This window comes from Pyxicephalus adspersus, chromosome 9 (assembly GCF_032062135.1).
Source record: "Pyxicephalus adspersus chromosome 9, UCB_Pads_2.0, whole genome shotgun sequence".
NCBI lineage: Eukaryota > Metazoa > Chordata > Amphibia > Anura > Pyxicephalidae > Pyxicephalus > Pyxicephalus adspersus.
The window spans coordinates 11,295,317-11,316,734 of NC_092866.1; the positions used below are offsets into that span (position 1 = coordinate 11,295,317).

Consider the following 21,418-nt stretch of genomic DNA (forward strand, 5'->3'; position numbering starts at 1 on the left):
CTAGTGTGCCGCGGAACAGCAGTTGAAAAACACTGTATTAGAGCATTTAAACAATTTGTGTCCCGACACATTTGGCCTCTGAGGGCTTCTTCAGGGGACTTTTTATAAAAGGTTGTATTGCTGGCTGCGTATAAGCATATTGGATACATAAGTATATTTGCAATGTGGTATGAACAAAAAACACATCCAACGTTGAGGTAGATGGGCGAAAGCAGTAGACCACACTGGGTGCCACTCCTGTCAGCTAAGATCAGGGACCTGAGGATAAAATTTTCATGGGCTAACCTAGAGAGAATATTGAAGAAATGTCACCTGGTATGGTAGGGTCAGGATTTGGGGTAAACAACATTAAAGCATGGATCCATCCTGCCTTTCATCAATGGTTCATGCTGATGCTGGTGTAATGGTATGGGAGATATTTTCTTGCCACACAAGAAATAATGCACCATGTCACAGAACTCAGAGTGGTTTCGTGAACATGACAATGAGTTTACTGAATGCAAATGGCTCCCATAGTCACCAGATCCCGAACCAATAGAGCAACTTTGTGATGTGGTGGAATGGGAGATTCACATCATGATGTGCAGCTGAGAAGTTTGCAACAACTGCAGCAAGCTATGATGTCAATGTATACTGTAATCCCTGGGGAATGTTTCTGGAACTTTGTTCAATCTATGCCCCAAAGAATTACAGCAGTACAGGCAAAAAAATGTACCAACCCAGTACCAGTAAGGTCTACATAATAAAGTGACTGGTGGCTTGTAAGTTTTTCTCTGGTGAACCATGTAAATTTAAAGTGTGGCACAGAACAAACTGTGCACGCTATATTCAGGCCAACGGCTATGGAGGGCCCAACAAATACAGAAGTGTAAAATAAATCAGCTCGCTATATGGTTTTGTACCCTAATGACATCAAAAGGAAACTAAATATTGCTTCTCTGTTTTATTTCTACAGTATTCTTAACCAGATGGAACAGAGCAGGTGGATAGACAGCTTGACAAAAGTTGTTTTTGTGGAATTCAATGTGTACAATGCCAACATCAACCTCTTTTGTCTTGCAACCTTTATCCTGGAGACTACTATGATTGGTAATAATTTTGAGTAACAACTAATAGCCTTCACTTATAATTACTGCCAAACCCCAGACAGTTATTATTATTATTATTATTAATAACAATATTAATAAACAGTAGTTGTATAGCGCCAACATATTACGCAGCACTGTACATTAAATAGGGGTTGCAAATGACAGACAGATACAGACAGTGACACAGAAGGAGAGGACCCTGCCCTGAAGAGCTTACAATCTAAGAGGAGGGGGATTACAAAAGGAGGAGGGAAATGGAATGGTGGGTAAGTAGTGAAGGTTTTAGGAGACAGAAGAAGACAGGTAGGGGAGTTTGAAAAGATGGGTTTTAAGGGCTCTTTTAAAGAAACAGAAAGTGGAATGGGACGAGGAAGACCATTCCAGAGAGTTGGTGCAGCTCTAGAAAAGACTTGTAGCCTTGCATGTGACATCATCATCATACGGTTATGTATGAACTTAAAGAATGTACTTTATACTTTAAATAGGGCTTTAAGTACTGCTTTGTAGTCCCTTCCATAGCAGCGCCAAGATTTGCAAGAGTAAGAGGAGAGAAATGTCAGCCAAGCAGACTGTATTAATTTGTTGTTTAATCACCATGCTAGACCAGGAGAATAACAGTACTATATTCCTTATATAGATCAGATAAACAGTGACAGCGTGGAAAGATCATATCTAGCAGAGGGAAAACATTATGAGTGTGCAGCTGCTCCTTTACTGACCAATACGTAGGATATGGGGGTGCTTTGGATTATGGTGTAATGTTTCTGCTGTAGAAGTCAGGAACTAGCAGGGCTGCCTGAATGAAAAATGCTGCATCAGAACATCAAATTCTTTGACAGGTAGAACATATCCAATACATTATGTGTTATGTGTACAGTTGGTGCATTATAGCTAAATTCACCGCTTGACTCCTTCACAGGAGGTTTATTACCATCCACAGACCTGCAGATCATGCGCCTTTACCCAACCACTGAGAAGATACTGAATTTGCAAATTGTTTGCGATATTCTTTTTCTCATCATTGTACTTTACGCTATTATAATTCAGGTAAGTTGGGCACAATAATAATTCAGAATGCTGATATGCCAAAATACCTTCACAAAAGTGGGCTAATAATTCTCTTTGTGAATCACTGACTTCTTGCTAATTCAAATAAAAATCAGAATATTATCAGAGATGAATTACCAGTGAGATGAATTCCTCACTCTTTGCCTTCTCTCTCTCTTTTTACCCACTTCCTCTCCTTCTTTCTTTCCTCCTTCATCCCTAACTCTGTTTCCTCCTCCTCCTCTTTCCCTTTTCTTACCTGTGTCTCTCTCTCTCTCTCTCTTTCACTTTTTTTCCTCTCTATTCTCCCTCTTTATCTCTTTTTCAGCTCCCTCTCCATTTTTTGTCTTTTCCCCACCCCTCTCTCCCCTCTCCATTTCTCTGTTTGCCCTCCTCTCCCTCTCTTTCCCCTGTCTCTGTTTATTTCTCCCCCTCTCTTTCTCCCAATTCTCTCTCCTCTCTCCATATACTTCTTCCTCTCATTTATTTCTCTCTCTCTCCCTCTCTCTCCCTCTCTCTCTCTCTCTCGACCCTCCCTATTTCTTTCTCCATTCTCCTTCTCTCTCTCCCTCCCCCTTTCTCTCCTCTTTAACTCCCTCTCTCTCCCCTGCTCCCCCCCAAGGGGTGTAGTGGGGTGGGCACAGGTGGGAACGCCGTGCCCTCCGGAATGCTCACTCGTATTTTCCAAAAATTTTGTTGTTGGTCTGTGGCTCTGGCCAGTGCGTCCCCCCCCCCCCCCCCGCGGGGTCAGGAGAAGGACCCTGCTGGGGGGCACACATCTCTGAACATAACCTGCCCATTCTCCTATCGTGGGCTTAGACCTGCAATGGGAGAGTGGGCATGTTCTGGTATCTTCCCCTTTGAATGACACATTGACAGGGGGTGTATTGGGGCGAGAATGTTTGAAAAAAGAAAACAACGATGTGCATGCACGCTCACCATGGATAGTACCCTGCCCCCTCTTGTTTTTTACAACGACACCCTTGCTCCCCGCCCTCTCCTCTACCCTTTTTTTTCTCCCTCTCTCCTTTTCTTTCACTTTGTCCCTTTTCCCTCTCTCTCTCACTCCTTCTGACCCCTTCATCTCTCCTCTCATCCTCCTTTTACTCTACATCTCTCACCATGGCCCCCTATGCGGCACAATGGTATGTATAGAGCTGATTCCCAAAGCTTTACCCACAGGAATTCCTATCTTTATTTTAGGCATGTGACTGTAATTTTCAAATTTCATTGTTACATTTTTACAAATTCTCTTTATTGTCTGTGTACAATATGCAGATTTTGACACTCCTTAATACAAAGTTTTAATTTGTAGGTTTTACGTCTCAAAGATCAGAAATGGTCCTATTTCCGTCAGACAAAGAATTTACTGGACATGGGCATTATTATTATAAGTTGTGTCAACACTGCTCTATATGGCAAGCGGGTGGTTCTTAGAAAACGCGATGTAAATCGATTCAAAGTTGATCGCACAAGGTAAGGTCGTTTCTTTCCTGGTGCAGATCTCTCAGGAGATCTCTCTCTTTACCAAAGATAATAATAAAAGGCCAGGAGTGAAATACTCTTATCAGATTCATGTTGAACAGACTAGAATGTTAGAGCTGTCTGTAAAATTTTAGGTAGTTCAGTTCCACTAATATAATTGCAAGAGAATAATCTCTAGGAATAAGTGAAGCAGTAAATAGTTTTTGTTAACATGAAATACATAAAGTTTGTTCCCCTTTGGTCTATTACACCTTTGAAATTGTTTTCTTATAGTGAAATTCACAGCTGTTGTCCATGTTAGTCACTTAGTAATTTGATGTACCCTTTCACCATGCATGGTATTTGTGCCATTATACTATTATTTACTGTACGAAAAGGTAAATTTTAAAATGGCAATTGTTTCCAACACCTCCAGGGTTGAAAGACACTTTTACACTTGCACAACGCAATGCATAAGCACCTTAAATGGCCCCGTAAAGCGTTAAGGTATTTTCAGCTCTGGCACACGTTGCAGCTCTGCACAACACACATTCTGGTTTATTCATTTCCTGTATGTTGGCAGCTCATTCAAAATAACTGTAATGCTTTTACACAATACATGTGTAAGCATAATACATAGGAATAAAGAAGTATGAATGGCCCCTAAGATACTGTGAGCAATCAATAAAAAATTGTGGGTAGTAATGAATTACAGCTGTACAATAATTACGTTTTTTTCTCCCCTACAGGTTTATAAGCTTCTATGAGACGGCAATGATAGACACTGCACATGGTTATGGAGTTGCCTTTCTTGTTGCTCTTATGACCATTAAGCTGTGGCGCCTTTTTAACCTAAACTCCAACCTGCATTTGATTACGATGACCCTTCAGAAAGCCTGGAAGGAAATCAGTGGATTTCTTTTTACAATTGCTATCCTATTGGTAGCTTATGGCATCTCTGTGAGTAGATTGATATTTATAATATCCAAAGGGCCACTTTTTTTCTTAAGCAGAGACAGGAATAGTACCTTATATATACCTGAGCAATACAAATGAAACCATCCCTTGTCCACTTCCTAATAGTATATGTAGTACCAATGCCACCGAATTTCTGCAATAAACACACAGACTCAGTCCATTGTAATCTCTTCGGGGCAGGGTCCTCTCCTCCTCCTTCTGTGTCACCCTCTGTATTTGTCTGTCATTTGAAACTCCTATTTATTGTACAGCACTGCGTAATATGTTGGCGCTTTATCAATCCTGTTTATTAATAATAATAGCCTAGGAGTTTATTGAATATCAAATAACAAGATATTTACGCAGGGACATCTGATCAACTCCTATACACTTCCACCGCTATCATCTTTTAAGACCTAAACCTTGCCATAGCTTCCCACTCCAATTAGAGTGGCGTCATTCTTCACCCGAAATATGAGCACCACTGTGGGATCCTGTCTCTACCATGGAATGGTGAGCGTTCTTGTTTGCTCAGGCCTAAAACAAACTCGGGCCCCATTGCCAGCTAAGTCTGTGTTCTGGCCAGGAAACACTGACTCCCCCTTTGTCCACGGACCCATGGCTGACTCCTCACTTTCTGAAGGTCTTCCAGTATTTAGCCTCAATGTTGTCCTTCAATGTTGAATAGTTAACATCTTGATAAACATAGATCTCAGTGGCACTATAATGTTACAGCTACTATACATCTAGGCTGATGACATTTAAAAATAAATGACAACAAAAAAAAAATGGTTGCAACCAAAATAACACATAGGAAAACCCTGCTTGTTTTGCTTCTTGCTAATCCCATTACTTGTTTTCCCTTTTAGTGCAATTTGCTGTTTGGTTGGAGTATTCACAGTTACAGAACAGTCATGGACTCGTTTGTGACTGTTTTCAGTCTTCTTGTTGGGATATTTAATTATGAAGAGGTAAGAGAAAATGGCAAATATTTCTATCTTTACATGTGGACACGTGAGCAGCTAAATATGACGGGGATTATCACACTTTACCAAGTATGGCAGCATAGTTTAGGAGCTAAGGAAGACTCTAAACCTGGAAGGAAACTAAGCAAAGCTGCGGCAAGTGAGATCTCAGACATTGCATTGCAAAACAGTGCTTTAAGCTTGCTATAAAGTGCAAATATGCTAAACATACCTCACAATTTAGCAAAACGTCCTAGTGGCCCCAATTTTTGCAAACAGGTTAGGCTACTGCATGGTGCACCATTTATATGTGAAGTTATCAATGTTGTCATCATATTATGTTCCTTTGTATTTCTAAATCTGAAGGTCCCATAATTATAACTGTTGTAGTTATTAAAAGGCTTCTTCCTAGGGCAGGTGTGCTGCATTAAAAATTTTATTTTTTATCATATTAAGTTCTGTCCTATATCATCTGTTTAAATGCAGGTTATCAATCTAGACCCAGTCCTGGGCTCTCTGCTCATCTGCACATGTGTTGTTTTCCTAGTCTTTGTAATTGTGAACATCTTCTTGTCTGCATTGCTTAATATATTCTCCAGTGAGCGCAAGAACCCTACGGTAATTACACCAACATATATATATATATATATATATATATTTTTTTTTTCTTCAATACCAGGCAATCAATGGCAGCACAATCATGACAGGTACTTATTTTAATTATCAATTTGTGTCTCTTTAGCCTTATGAAGAAAAGGAAATTGTGGACATGCTAATGATGAGGATTTCAGGGTTCCTGGGAATTCGGGAGAAGGTTAAGGAGACAGAAGCAGCAGCAGAAAAGGAGAAACAGTTGTGAGCAGATATGAAAGGAGAGCTGAATTACTCACTGGTGAAACAAATAGGCAATAATGACTGGAGGACAATGTTCTCTGCCATAATAAAAGAGCAGTTTAACTTGCAGCAAGTGAGAATTTAAATGGGCCGTGCCAGCCATAGTTTGTTTTTTGTAGATTCTGAATGGCTTAAGTCACCATACAATATATCTTTATTTATCTCTGAGAATATATATAAAAAAAAAAAAAAAAAAAAGTTTGGCCGATACTCACACATTTTGCAATACAGAAACCTAAAACATGACTATCATCTTTAGGAATTGTTTCAACTAATGAACGGTGTTGGCACATTGGGGGAAAAAATCTTTTATGGAGTGTTGGGTTGCATGCTAATGTTTTCCCTGTTTGGTCCTATTAATATCATGTCCCCCACCCCCCAATGCATGAAGGGAAGGACTGAGTTGGCCACTGATTTTGGAGGTTTTTCCCCTAATAAATTGGATGTACCAGGGGATTCCTAAAACCTGAAAATTACTTTGAGAAAAGTTAATTTAATGTTTGTGCAAGACTTTAAAGCATATGCAGATTATGGAAAGCAGAACCCAATTAATGTGGGATGGTAATCTCCAAATACAACAGTAAAACATGGATTTGTCTGCCAGATCAGTTTTGCAGAAGGCAGATGAAGGAGAATTTCCAATCTAGCTGCCCCTTTTCTACCACAGTGCTTGAAGCGGGTGCCTCACCTATCTCCAGATCAGCCTTGGCCACAGCTGCCCTATATACTGTAGGATATGGTTTCATTATGTCTTCCTTGGCAGGGCACTATGATGGCCAGGGTGCCTTGCTTGATTTATTATCCACTGAGGGCACACTCTGCATGTCTGTATGCTTTTTGCAATGCATTTGTGGTTTTGCAGTGTTCATTTATCATTCCACAGTACAAACACACCAGTAGGTTATTTGGCTTCCTTCCATACTGTGTATGTGTCACATCTGCAATAACATTATTCTAGGGTATATGTAAAACATAAGAGAACAAGAATTATGCTGTATAAAGAAGACAAATGTCAATAGACTAAACTTGATCTTTCAGGCTGGTGCTTTTCCATGTCTTATTTTTTTCTTGGCCTTCGGCAATATAATTACAAAATCTGAGAAAATAAAACGATTCTTTAACCACATGCACATCAATGTATTAAATATAATGTAATAAAAAAAAAGACATTAACATACGAAGAGTAGGGGTGAGAGATTAAGCTCAGTAGATGCAAGTAGCAGATATTTTAGGAGAATTGCTTCACTTACAATACGTGTCCTGAGCTTCCGGAAGAACTAGTCGAAACTATACCACAACCCTCTACCTTGTCAATTTCAACTTTTTAAAGCAAAACTCCAGTTAAAATACTTACCATAGAATTAGTCAATCCAGTCAGGAGATTAAAGTAATCAGGACAGACTTTGGAGCAAGGTTGGCAACCTGACTTTTCTATATTAAAGGCAAGCATTACATTCCGGTCTCCTCTATGACCCCAACCTGTGATTTTGTGTAACATCTGTGATGTTACTTCTTCGCTGTGCCTGACCTGTAGAGCAAAGATCACACTGCTTCTGTTTTATTAATTCAGTGGATCTGCAACGCCTGCTGCTTCCTCCACCACCAGTCATCAGACCACTGAAGGGGCAGCTTTGACATAAGAGCAAAGCTTTGCTTCCCTAAAAAGGTAGCCACCTCCAAAAAAGAGACACAGTGCAGATGAAGGTGAAATGTGTTGGAACAAAAGGCAAAATTATTAATTTTTACTATGCAGGCAGTAGCAGTTTAATGGAACAATTTTTTCCAATATGACCTATTTGATTGGCTCATGTCAGAATACTTCTTTGGTATAACCTTGGAAATGGCCCATGTCACCTACCAATTCTTCATTATTCTCAGGTCTTAAAAAAACTTCACATGTATTTAAGAAGACCATGGCTTTATTTTAAAGAATAGCACACTTAAAACAAGCCTAACATAACTCTGTAAATAATATATACAAAGATTAGAAAATCGGGTAATAAGAGCAGCTCATTAACGTGCTAGCAAAGAGGGGTCTTACAGTTTACCAGATGATATTTCTGAGTTGAGTTCCAAAGTTCTTGGTTAACACAAAAAAGGCATCAGCTTTAGAGAAACTTGTTTAGACTTTGCGCTTGTTAACACCGGGTAGCTGGGAGGCAGGTAAACCGCCCAGTATCCAAAGGTCAAAACAAGAGAAAGCCCTAGCTGAAAGTGTTTACCCAACCCTAGCACATCACATTTGGGGTAGCTAGGGCTTGGCAAGCACTCGTCACTAGGGCTAAGGAAGGTGGTTATAGATGGGCTAAATCACCTGTCAGAAGCCATGCGAATAAGCACATAAAGACTGAAAAATCCTGGTTGATAAATCAATGACATAAACCAAACACCCTTTCCCACAGTAGACAAAGTTACCCCATTGTTAGTGCAAGGGTCAGGAAAGAGGGCCTGGGGAAGGGGGGGGGGGGCAGGGGAGTGTCTGCTTTCCTTGCTTGTGGCAGGGAGTATTTAGAGGTGCTGCTCATTGCAAGATTTAAAGTAGATGTTTACGATCTGAAACTCCTCCTCAAAAAGAGTCAATCGGGTCGGGTCAAAATAAGGCCAACCAGAGTCCTGCTGCTTAGGTTTTCTTCTTTAGCTCCTCAAACCTACGTGACAGATCATCAAAATCAATATCATCTGAACTGGAAGTGCCCCCTCCAGCTGAGGCGGCAGGAAGGGTATCAGGAACAGAGGGTAACTCAGGCAGGACAAAGTTATCTGGCATTTTTGTCCGTGGTTTAGCAACAGGTGCAGCATTGCCTGGTAAAAAAAAAAAAAAAACAAGAAATGGTCACTGTTAAGATAAACGTATAACTAGCACAGGAAAGGTGTTAACAAATAAGTCAATATGCAGAACTGTACAAAAATTCCCTAAAACTTAATCCAGTTAGTCCATAGACAAAAAAAAAATAAAACAGTTTAAATCATCTCTGCATTCAGGCTAAAAGCAAAAGGTTTTTGTTGCAAAGCCATATGAAGTCTCACTATTGGATCAAGTCATTTCTGCAAAGTGAGGTCCCAAGCTCTAAACTACCAACATGTAAAATTTGAAGGATAGGGCTACCTCCAAGCTAAGCTTGCTCTCAATGTATTCACAAAGATCCATAACCATACTGTAGCTGGACATTGTTTTAGGAAAATGTTACCCATGTCAAATCTGGTACAGGCCCATATTAGGTCTGGTTCAAAACAATGTACAATTTGGCTTCTTACAGTACAAGTTTCACATAGGCCTGATCTCCTTACCATCTTGTGCTGGGGGAGCGTTAGCATGTGGTCCATCTGGGCCAATCTGTTTAAGGAAACAGATATGTTAATATAAAAAAAATAACGATCATAGGAAATTAAATGTTAAAGAGTTTTTATTTCCTGTTTAAAGTCCTATGTGAGATGGCTGTTAAACCTACTTATGCACTTACAGTCTTCTCCCCGGCTCCTTTTAGCTGGGTGCACCATCCGGCACTTTTCAGTAACCACCCGGCTGTTTTTGAGCGGTTACTGAAAAATTGGGTCACAATACTGGGGCTGCCCCCACCTACAGCTTCTTCCCACCCAGCTTAAAAGAAAACTCTGGGGAGAATACTGACTTAGGTTAAATGCTTGTTTAGTTAGTGGTTAAGGGATACAAATACTTACCTTATTCCTTGCTCTTCTGGCGCTCTATAAGGCTTCAAACCGTGAGCAGGCTATCAATGTCTTTCTGTAAAAGGGCAGGACTGCTAATCCTGCATTGTACGAAACAATTTCAGGGAGCTGCAACCAGTCAGGCATTGAAATAAAGTGTATTTTGGGCAGCGGGAAGTCGGAGGAAAATAAAAACCAATATCACTTATTTCTTACTCCCTCAACCAAATAGGCATCTTATCCATGAATACTGGGGTGACCCCACTGTATGGGTAAGTTTAACAGAAGCCTAGAATAAGGCTTTAAACAATAGATTCAAAAATGAGGTGGTATCAGAAACCCTCTACTACCCCCTTAGACTCTGAAATTGCTTTGTGGGAGTTGAAGGGCAGGGCAAACATGTGCTTCAGTCAGAGCAAGATGAGGGTTTCATGAAGCATGTGCTTGGGTCTTGGTGTTTTCCAGGGAACAAACAAAATCAAAAAAACTTCAGCTTTGCTGTGTGAATTACAAAAACATGTAAGCAGAAATTTTGGGCAGGTAAAACAGACTACATGCAAGTATTTAGTGATCTGCTTCAGGTTTAACCACACTAGCGGTATTCCAAAGTGTGACTCGGGGTGGATTTTACATGCTTAAAACATAAAAAACTTCTTCTTCCTTCGACCTTCAGCAGGCGACTGCAGAGAGGATCTCCAGGGTTTCCCGGTGACGTTGGTGCGACAGGAGGAGCGGCGGGAAATACAAATAATTTTGTATTGAATTCAATACAAAATACCTGTATTGAGTCCAATACAAAGAAATCTTTATATAATTAAAAAAAAAAATAAAAAAAAATAAATAAATATATATATATATATATATATATATATATATATATATATATATATATATATATATATTTTATTAAATTTAGACATATTTCGGTGAGTTATGCCTAAGAATTATAGGCCTACAATGTAAAATAAAATTTCCATGCAAAAAATTTAAACGCTTTTTGCATGAAAATATGGACAGAATTTAAACGCTAGGGGGGTTAAGTGCCACACGAAGGTTCCAAAAAGCCACTCCCACTTGTTAGAAACCGTAGATTACACGTAACAGAATCTAAAGGCAGGGAACATTGGAACCATCCTTTTCTACTTGCCAAATCATATGTAGGAGGCATGGCTGGGATTGGTGGAGGCACAAGACCCATCGCTGGAGGATTCTGGTTGCCAAAAGTCTGGTAGATTCCCACAGATGGTCCATTGAAAGTATCCTGTTAAAATAGGATTAGATAAAGTACATAAAATGTCTATTGATTTAATGCATAAACTGGGGAAAAAAACACTAAAATTTGAAGACACACTGGGCAACTACAATTAGAAAGTATAAATCATTTGTACATTATAAACAAGATTACAGATTTTTATATAATACATTTCTGTAAAGTTTTAGGCACTTTAGAACTAACTATTTTTTACCACTCACCATCCAACCTATCAAATTAGTTACCCATACATACTCCCTTTAGCCCTGCCGCCTACACTGACAAAGTATATTAGTTTTTTCTATACTCCCAATAATAAATGGCTCAACTCCATGCTAGAGGATATCTGTTAAAGCAACTGTAAACCTGATAATTTTAACCAGTTTTCACAAATTATGCTGCAATGTACACAAGCAATGCTCAAACACTTTTATTTTTTGCTTTATATCGATGTTGCGAGACCTCCTTGGACTTTTTCTCTAATCAGAACGGCCCAGGCATTGCAATTCACAACATGGTGCATCACACTCCTCAGACCAGTTTGACCTGGTGAGCGAAGGGCCCACTGCTTTATAGAGGGTTTATAGAGCCTCTATAAAGCAGTGAATCTGACATTCACTGAAACACTCCTTGGTGGAGAATCAATACTGCCATTGAAACACAAGTACCTGGAAGATTCTTCCCAGTATATGTTTCAGTGAATGTCAGATTTGCTACTTTAAAAATAGACCTGTAAAAGTTTATTTTTTTATAATACCTCTTTTCCTATTGACTTAAGTTAGCTTAATATCGACCACAGATTAATGCATACATACCAGACCAGCAGGTGCAGGGTAGGAGAAAGGAATCGTGGGAGTGGGCATTTGCATTGCTCCCACTGTAGGTAATGGAATACCAAAACCTCCACCACCGCCACCTCCACCACCACCACCACCACCTCCTCTCTTTTTGTCATCCGAAAATTCAACGTCTATAAGATCCGCCTCCACCCCAGTGGGAACCTCGGCCTTAAAGAATAAAGATAAGGTACATTAGGATATGAAAATTTCTATATGGAAGGAAGGACCAATATTTCTATTTCCAAAAATAAAATTGCAAATGTTTACGTTGCACCATATTTGTACTGCTGGTTAGCAAACCTATTGTTTCTCATTCAATTCAAAACATTCTATACATTTTAGTGCTATAATCTTGAGCTTGTTTTAAATCTTGCCATGCAATGACACATTGGGTAAACTGTTAAAATGTATTTATAGCCAATTTTTTTTTGTTTTTACTATGAACCAATGAGGGTATTTCCCTTCACTTGTTGTCCTAGTGATGACATATCATTAGGAGGAAATTAGGTTTATTATGTTGCGATGCTGAAAACCCACTTTCTGTGCTGGTGACACCAAATCACCATTAGAGGAGAAATCTGCTCATGGAGGACTCAAAACAGCAGAGGTTCTAACATTTTCGCTGAAGTCAGTCTTAAAAGATAACATCTTCACCTACCATTACGACAGAATCCGGCTCATACGGAACATTGTAATTCTTGGCAATCTCAATCAGGTATCTCTCCACTAGGATTTTAGGTGGAGCCTCCACACTCAGCTTGTGCATCAGCTAAGGAGAAAAAAAGGTCACCATTAACTCCCAACTAATGGGATCTATAGTTCATATGAGACAATACACATTGAGGCTTCCTGCCATACCCTGTCATTGACTGTTCCAATCTGGTTGGTCCTGCAGAGCTTGCCGTACTCTTTACTGTACTTAGCACATAGCTGATCAGCAACCTGCAGGGACAAATGAAGAATAAGAATGGTGGAAATGGTTTTGCAAAATATAGTTACAGCATAGAGAGCAGATAATGATGTTTGCTTTGTTATAAATGAGCCCCACCGTGTCTTGTTGGTCCCTTGGCTTCAGTACATTCTATGTGGCTTACCCAAGGAAAGTGTGCAGACTTATGAGTTATTTATGCATTCCTTCACGCTAAAATATGAAAATATATATATATTAGCTACCAACCCCCGATTTCTGTGTGGCACTCCAGCAATTTCACTTTCCGTTACAGGGTTGAAGGAGTAGAGTCTTTGCCTATTTTTTATTTTTGTCAGTGGTCCCCGCTTTCAGGAAAGAACAGAAGGGAAATTGACCCAGACAGAAACAAAAATTAAAACCTTCATCATCGAAAAAAGGCAATTTGACTCGATGGTTACCATTTAGGCCAAACGCAGGAGTCATGCTGCTCCTCTTTATTCTCTTGCAGCAGGGTGAGTGTTTTTCCTGCAGGAGTTCACCCCTTATTTAACCATTAAAGGGTCTGAGAGGCAACTGGAATGGAATCTATTCTAGTAGGGCAGACAATTACTTTAACTTACTATCTTTAACTCAGAAACTTCAGTTTGTAGACGTGGAGCTGCCCAGATAAGGGTAGAGACTGCTTCAGACAGGCCAGGGTCCAGCTCCCTACAAGGGAATGAAACAGAATCAAAACAGCTGCATCAGAGCAATGTTATAATGTGAAACCTATGAGGCCGAATGTACTCACTTCATGGACTGGATTAATCCGAATCGGGCCAGCAGCAGGTCACAGTACAACTCCAGGATCTCCATAGCTTCAACCAGGTAGTCCTCTCTGATAATGTGCTCCACACGGATCCGCGCTCGTTCATCTTTCCCAGAGGATAAGTAATCAGCAATCTCCTTCCTAGCTTTTTGTGCTAGTTCAGCTGGAGAGACACAAAAAAGAAATGAGTCAATAAAAAAATTCCTACCCTTTACTATTGTGTAAGAAATATCATGGTATGACTACTTTACTAAACTACATGTGACCATTCTCAGCCAAACAGGAGGAATTTCAACATATTCCAATACAATGGGAGCAGGGAGAGAATGTGGTACTAGAAAGTAGGTGGTCATGCCAGCACAAAAGTGGAATTTGCAGCAGCCTATGAGAGGCAAGATTTCATTGTAGCTACAGACAGGTAACAGGTATGATATACTACATCCACCTGCTCTTATAAGAATTTAAGTTGGTAGCTACAGACAGGTAACAGGTATGATACACTGCACCCATCTGCTCTTATAAGAATTTAAGTTGGTCATGAACTCCTCATCCCCTCATACTGGACACCAGAGTGAGATTGGTCTATGTTAAGAACAACTTACTCTTCTTCTTCTCCAAGAGTTTCAGTCTGTTAATGACAAGACGCAGATTCACACGAAGCCGCTCGGCTTTAAACCCGGAGCCCAACATGGTGTCTGATCACTGCAAACAGAGGTGAAGAAGGTTAAATATGAATGACACAATGGTTCTGAAATACAATATATGCCTTGTACATAGGGATAAAACACGCATATAGGTCTAATGACAATCAGTTCAGCATCTCCTTTTCAGGTTTATGGGTTACAATAGGCTAAAGGTGACTGCAGCCTTATTGGTGAACCTGCAAGAAAACAGTGGTACTGGCAGGTGTCATTCGTGGGAGGTTATTTATTGAATAACATTGTGGTTCACCTCTAGGGACACAAGATTTTTTTTTTTAAATGATTAGAAACAATTGTCTATAGCAACAATGTTTCTTAACCAAGTTTCTGTGGGTTCCTGTAGAGCAGGGGTGTCAAACTCTGGCCAGCCGACCAAATCTGGCCCAGCACGTCCTTTTTTTTGGCCCCCAAAAGAATTCTTAATATGAATTGCAACTGGCCCACTGGCAATCCGTAATAACGACGGGCCAGCTGCAATTCATATTAGGCTGCTGTTCTATAGATGCGAGTACAATTGCGCTACCACATTTCCCGGCAACACTTGCATCTTTAGACCAGGGGCCTCTATGCCTTATGTGTGGTGCCGCATTTTATAGACGCAAGTGATTCTGGGTATTGTAAGAGCGGCATGACTCGTGTCTATTGAACAGGAGCCTATGCTTGGACCCTGTGGATTTTATACTGACAGGTAAGCTCAATAATCAGGAATTATCAAAAAGCTATTGCTATATTAATTGTTTTACCGTGCCAGAGAATGCAATGTGAAACCAAGTGAATGCAGCAATTCGTTTGGTTTCACATTGCATTCTCTGGCAAAGTAAAACAATTAATTCATAGATGGTAAGCTCTTCGGTGCAGGGTCCTCTCCATCTTTGTCACTCTCTGTATTTGTCTGTCATTTGCAACCCCTATTTAATGTACAGCGCTGCATATTATGTTGGCGCAATATAAATCCTGTTTATTAATAATACCATAATAATAATCTTAATAGGCAGAAACAAGAACACATGAGAAGAGCATGTAGTAATATACAGTGGATTGATCTAAATTCTAAATGAGAAGGAAAAACTTCTCAAACTTTTTCAAAAAATTTCAAGTCTGGCCGGCGACTTGGTTTTTAATTTCGACCCTCTGTGTATTTGTTTTACACCCCTGCTCTAGAGGATGCTAGGGGTTCCTTGAGCAATGAGAAATTTCTGATTCTCATTTCATACCAGTGATCTTTTTGGCTATCTGTAAGGGTGACATTCTTCCCAATGGCCAGCCATGTTAGAGACATTCTTCCTACTAACCACCATTAACATACTGTGAGCTATGGATATAGTAATTATAGAAAGGGTTCCCTTAAGACCTGAAAGTTATTTTAAGGGGTTCTCCCATTTTACAAAGATCGAGAAATGCTGCTTTAGCTGTGTAGAGCTAAAAACACTTAGAATATATAAGAATGCATACAGAAATAACTGGCTTTAAATTTGTAATTAATAAACTGACATATTTGCTGATAGTATCCAAGCTGACCTTTGAATCATGGTCCACCCATATATCCATTAAAGCGATCAAACAAAACGGACTCGCCTCCAGGAGAATCTGGCCATTTTATAAAACTAAAGGAACTGTTTACAGTATAGAAACACAGGACAGAATAGTGTGGGGGAAAATTAGAACCCCCCCCCGGGTCTGTATTAATTATTCTTTAGGGGCACAGAGACAGAAAGTATGTAAAATGTTTCCAATGTAGTCACAGACCGTAAATATACAGTAACATTATTTTTTTTAAACTTCTATTAGGTGTGGAAGTATTATTACGTTTATATACCAAGCCTGTTACCCGTCCCTGTAAACACTAATCCTAACCTAAGTGGTGGGGTATCCAAAATTATACAGTTGTCATTGGAAAATTAAAATCAGAGAAAATCCCTCAGTAGGACAACTCTTTACTGTTTGAAATGTAAAAACTACATCACCATATTCCATCAGGCTCAAAAGTAAATTCTTACTGGCCCTGTGCCAATTATGGAAAAAAGCCCCCGATAGATTTTTATAAATAAAACCTAAGATCACAACCTTTTCCCCTACAACAAATATAGAGAAATGCTTGAAAGTGAAAATGCTCTTCAAAGTCAGAAACATTTAGTAGAGTGGCCTGAAACTGCCGGACACATTCTGCTATGCTAACATTAACCAAGTTACGATTAGTTATAGGCTCTGGTCCACCATCCAGCCTTAAAATGGAACTAAAGTCACAATTTGCAAAATACAGGATTAGGCATGTGGTTATTGCAGAAAGGGAAAGGCGATGACTCTTCTGCAATAATCTGTCTTGCCTGCGTGATCGTGTTAAGGAACTGGCAGGGATCTCGGCTTCCCATTGCCCATGCTGGGAATGAATGAACTCTTGCGCGCCTATGAGGGAGGTAATGTCATCCCAGCACGGCCAATCAAGATGCCTGAAGATAGTCTCTAGAAAGAAGAAGGAAGATGGCGGTGCCTTGAAATGGAACAGGGACAGGAAAGTCAGGTTTAGTTCTGCTTTAAGACTCCATCCGTAGGGTCCTTAAGACTATGAGAACAACATATTAATATTATTATTAATAAACAGGATTTATATAGCACCAACATATTACGCAGTGCTGTACATTAAATAGACATTGTAAATGAAAGACTAATACAGACAGTGATACAGGAGGAGAGGACCCTGCCCCGAAGAGCTTACAATCTAGGCATAGGCAGCATGGTGGCTCTCTGGCCTTTGCAGTGTTAGGTCCCAGGTTCCAATCTTGGCTAGGACACTATCTGCATGGAGTTTGCAGATTCTCCCCTTGTTTGCATGAGTTTTCTCCAGGTAGTCCGGTTTCATCCCACCTTCCAAAAAAATGCAGAAGGTTGATTGGCTCCCCCCAAAATTTAACATACTATAATAAAGGCATATGACTGACAGTAAGGGAACAGTTAGTGACATAACTATGGACTTTGTACAGCGCTGCGTAATATGTCGACGCTATATACTGTGTAATAATAACAACAGTACAGCACAGGATGTGAGTGAGTGGTAATGGGCTAGAACTCGGACCCTGTACCTCTGTCTGTATTGGTATTATACAATAATTCTAGGGGAAATGGGGGAAGGTGTGAATGAAGACCTTTTTAGTTCCCCAAAAAGTACCAGCTTCTAAATGTTAATGCCACTCTATTAAATAACAGAAGCCATGAATCGCAAACATTGTTAAATATTGTTATTATTATACCACCATCAATACACAAATAAAAACTGCATGCCTGAGCCCTAGCACCACAGAGAACCCATCCACCAATGTAAATCTAAAAGGTGTAAATCTCTATGGGTATATTTATTCCTGTATATAGAGAACCTAGACAACGCTACACACAAGTATCCTTTACATTATTCATGCCCCCGAGGTGTAATTTATCAAACAGCAGCACTGGAGCACAAAAGCTGCACACACCACAGTCAGAGAAACCATGAGATCTTCACTGGATGTTAAAACAGCCCTGAAATGCACTAAATGACATATTTATGTGAAAAAATTCAGAACTGAATAGTGGAGATAAAGGCTGCCTAGAGGAGTCAAGACTTGATATTGAGCAAATATTGAGCCATATGGTACAGATCTCTGCAGATTGCATACAGTGCCAATATCTTGTTGTGCATGTATAGTAGAACCTCGGTTATCCGGCACTCAAGATAACCGGCACCCAACAGCTCCAGTGGAGCTGTGGCATGTCTTCTGCATTCAAGAGCAATCAGGAGAATGGAGCTGTCAGGCTTTGCTCCGTGATTGGCTGAGGAAAGGGAAACCCGGATGACGGCTCAAGCATCATCAGGGTTTCCCCTTTTCTCACCAATTCAGCACTAGAGGTGAATAGAGACAAGTCTCTCCATTCTCTCCATTTCAAGAAACCTCAGTTACCCGGAAAATACACTTATCCGGAATGGGCCATCCCCGTGGGTGCCAAATAACTGAGGTTCTACTGTATAATAAAAAAGGGTCACATGAAGTTTGTTGTAATGAGGGGAAGAGGAGAAGAAATGATAAAATGAAGAAGATCAGCAGTGATGGCAGATGTTGCTGGCTGTAATTATCAAAGAAAGAAGCAAGAGTGATAAACTTTGTGTGAATCCGGGGTCTCCTACAGACACAAGATTACCATGGGACTTGGCTGGATCATTTCATGTACGTGGAACCCCCAAAGTTTAATAATATTTCATATCTGGATGGTATGGTTTGTATGGGCTCAGTAATTCTGCTTTTCAAACACTGATCCATCTACCTATCTACTTCCTGTAGAATATATTAGCAATTTTCAAGCAACCCTAAGGTTCCTCTCGGGGTTTGCTAGGGTTCTTTGAGCTATTGCTGATTGATCATACCCGAATGGTGGCAAGGCCGGTGCTACTTGGTGGAGCCAACAAATCAGTCTTTTTAGCTATTCTGACCAATGCCTCCCAATGAAAAGGTTTTAGATGGGGGGTCACCAAGACTGGAAATTGTTGCAAAGGTTCTTTTGGGGTAAAATGTTTTAGAAAGGCTGGCATAGGATAGGAATATCTTTCCATCACTGGACCTCCAGGGGCAGAACCTAAAGCAGTGTTCCTTAACCAGGGTTCCTCCAGAAATTGCTAGGGGTTCCATGGGCAATGAGCAGTTTGGGTTTGTCAGGTCAGTTTAGGTGACACCAATGATCTTTTGCCAATCTGTAAGGGTGACATTATTCCCAATAGCCAGCAAAGTAAGAGGCATTCTTCCCATTGACCACCATGCTAATATACTGTGAGCTGTGGATATATTTATAGAAGGAGTTCCCTGAGGATCCAAACATTATTTCAAGAGTTCCCCATGTAAAAAGGTTGGGAAACACTGATTAGAAGGAACCTAACCTATACACTCCCTGACTCTAGGACCATCTTAGAGGACAAAACACACGCCAGACAATGGGCAGATAAAGGAGGCAATCTAAAACGATGGCGACAAATAAAAGAAAGACTGGAGAGTGAATGTTTTTGATGAATCCACTGACAGCAGATAAAGCTTTGTGTTGTTTTTGCAGTGTGGGTGCTACAAATATAAGAAGAAGCATCAGGAATCCAGGAAGTAAAGTAAATAAAATATACATAAACCTAAAGCTTTAAGTGCTGCCCATAACAACCTTTTATTTCTTATTATGCCTCAGGGGGCAGGGGTAAGATGACTATAATGAGCGCCCACTAGGAGTCATAGGGTGGTCCTGAGCTTTTTGTGCCCCCACTGTTGAAGCCACCAGGAGGGTCCCTTCCACCTAAGACTTGGGACAACCCAAATGGTACAAGCTGATTGGTTGTATGAAAGGAGCGCCGATGGCATTAATACATAAACCATATAGTAGAAAGGTGTGTAGGTAGTTAGGTAAGGACATTAACATCCACACTATATACATAAACACATACCAGACAATATATACATATAAACCCCATACACACACACACACAATATACACATATGATCCCTATATACACACACAAAATGTACGTATATGATCTCTATACACACACACACAATGTACACATATGATCCCTATACACACGCGCACACACACGCACATGATCCCTATACACACGCGCACACACACAATGTACACATATGCACCCTATATACACACACACACACACATATGATCCCTATACACACACACACACACACACACACACAATATACACATATGATCCCTATACACACACACACAATGTACACATATGCACCCTATATACACACACTATACACATATGATCCCTATACACACACACACACAATATACACATATGATCCCTATACACACACACACACACACACACACACACAATATACACCCTATATACACACACACACACAATATACACATATGATCCCTATATATACACACACAATATACACAAATGATCCCTATACACACACACACACACACACACACACACACACAATATACACATATGATCCCTATACACACACACAATATACACAAATGATCCCCATATACCCCATACACACACAATATAAGTAAAATACTTACAGAGGCTCCCCGTACACAGCAGCCCCTCCTCACACACAGCACACCCCGGCTCTCGTCCTCTCCTGGTCGCTCTGCTTCCTCCTTGGTGACCCGGCCCTCTACCTGTCTGCCACCCCAGGCTGTGCCGGAGCCCCGCCCTCTGCTGACAACACAGTCATGTGCTGGGCGTGAGGCGGGACCTGAGAAGGGAGCAGCAAGGCGCTGATTGGAGGAGAAAACGTGATTCTGCGGGTGACGTCACGTCATGTGATAGCGCGCTCACCTTTGTAGAGAGTCATATGTGCGGAAGTGCCAATCCAGGAGAATGTCATGTTCTATTTATGTTTTTTTTTGTTTGTTTTTGATGTCATTGTGCAGTTTTAGGATTGCCATGACTACACGTCTGTTAGATATTTTTTTTAAGGCATTTAGCCCCCATTGGCATAAGGAGTAACCTGCAAGGAGCCTCAAAGTGGAGTGTAGATGTTGTTTGGCCAAGCTCCTATATAGTCTTTATATACTTTCATTGTTCAATACTAGCATTTGTGGCTGCCTTAAGTAAAAATCTGTTATTACAAAAATGGGAAGAGTGCCTCTAACATTGCTTAATGACATTACTGGCAGCCAAGGACCCATATTCGTCTTATTAATATTATTATAATTTTTATTAATAATATTATTAATAATAATAAACAGTATTTATATAGCACCAACAAATTATGCAGCGCTGTACATTAAATATGGGTTGCAAATGGCAAACGGATACAGACAGTGACACGGGGAGA

General features: G+C 40.3%; 2 protein-coding genes across 2 annotated transcripts in view; one reads left to right on the forward strand and one right to left on the reverse strand.

Annotated features, from left to right (window-relative positions):
* Positions 1-6,615, forward strand: part of PKD1L3 (polycystin 1 like 3, transient receptor potential channel interacting) — a 30,079-nt gene extending 23,464 nt beyond the window's left edge. Inside the window, exons 24-30 of the mRNA XM_072422714.1 lie at positions 956-1,089; positions 2,008-2,135; positions 3,451-3,611; positions 4,349-4,559; positions 5,426-5,527; positions 6,008-6,139; positions 6,264-6,615. Of these exons, the coding sequence (XP_072278815.1) occupies positions 956-1,089; positions 2,008-2,135; positions 3,451-3,611; positions 4,349-4,559; positions 5,426-5,527; positions 6,008-6,139; positions 6,264-6,380 (985 nt within the window). The 3' untranslated portion in view covers positions 6,381-6,615. The remainder of the gene's footprint in view (positions 1-955; positions 1,090-2,007; positions 2,136-3,450; positions 3,612-4,348; positions 4,560-5,425; positions 5,528-6,007; positions 6,140-6,263) is intronic.
* A 1,701-nt stretch (positions 6,616-8,316) lies between these two features.
* On the reverse strand, positions 8,317-20,811 carry LOC140338368 (IST1 homolog). Its single transcript, XM_072422564.1, has 10 exons — positions 20,655-20,811; positions 14,493-14,592; positions 13,873-14,053; positions 13,703-13,790; positions 13,031-13,114; positions 12,831-12,941; positions 12,149-12,340; positions 11,229-11,342; positions 9,704-9,749; positions 8,317-9,217 (listed from the first exon to the last, which is right to left on the reverse strand). The coding sequence occupies exons 2-10, from the start codon at positions 14,578-14,580 to the stop codon at positions 9,036-9,038; spliced, it is 1,086 nt and encodes a 361-aa protein (XP_072278665.1). The 5' UTR covers positions 14,581-14,592; positions 20,655-20,811; the 3' UTR covers positions 8,317-9,035.
* Between the last annotated feature and the right edge of the window lie 607 nt (positions 20,812-21,418).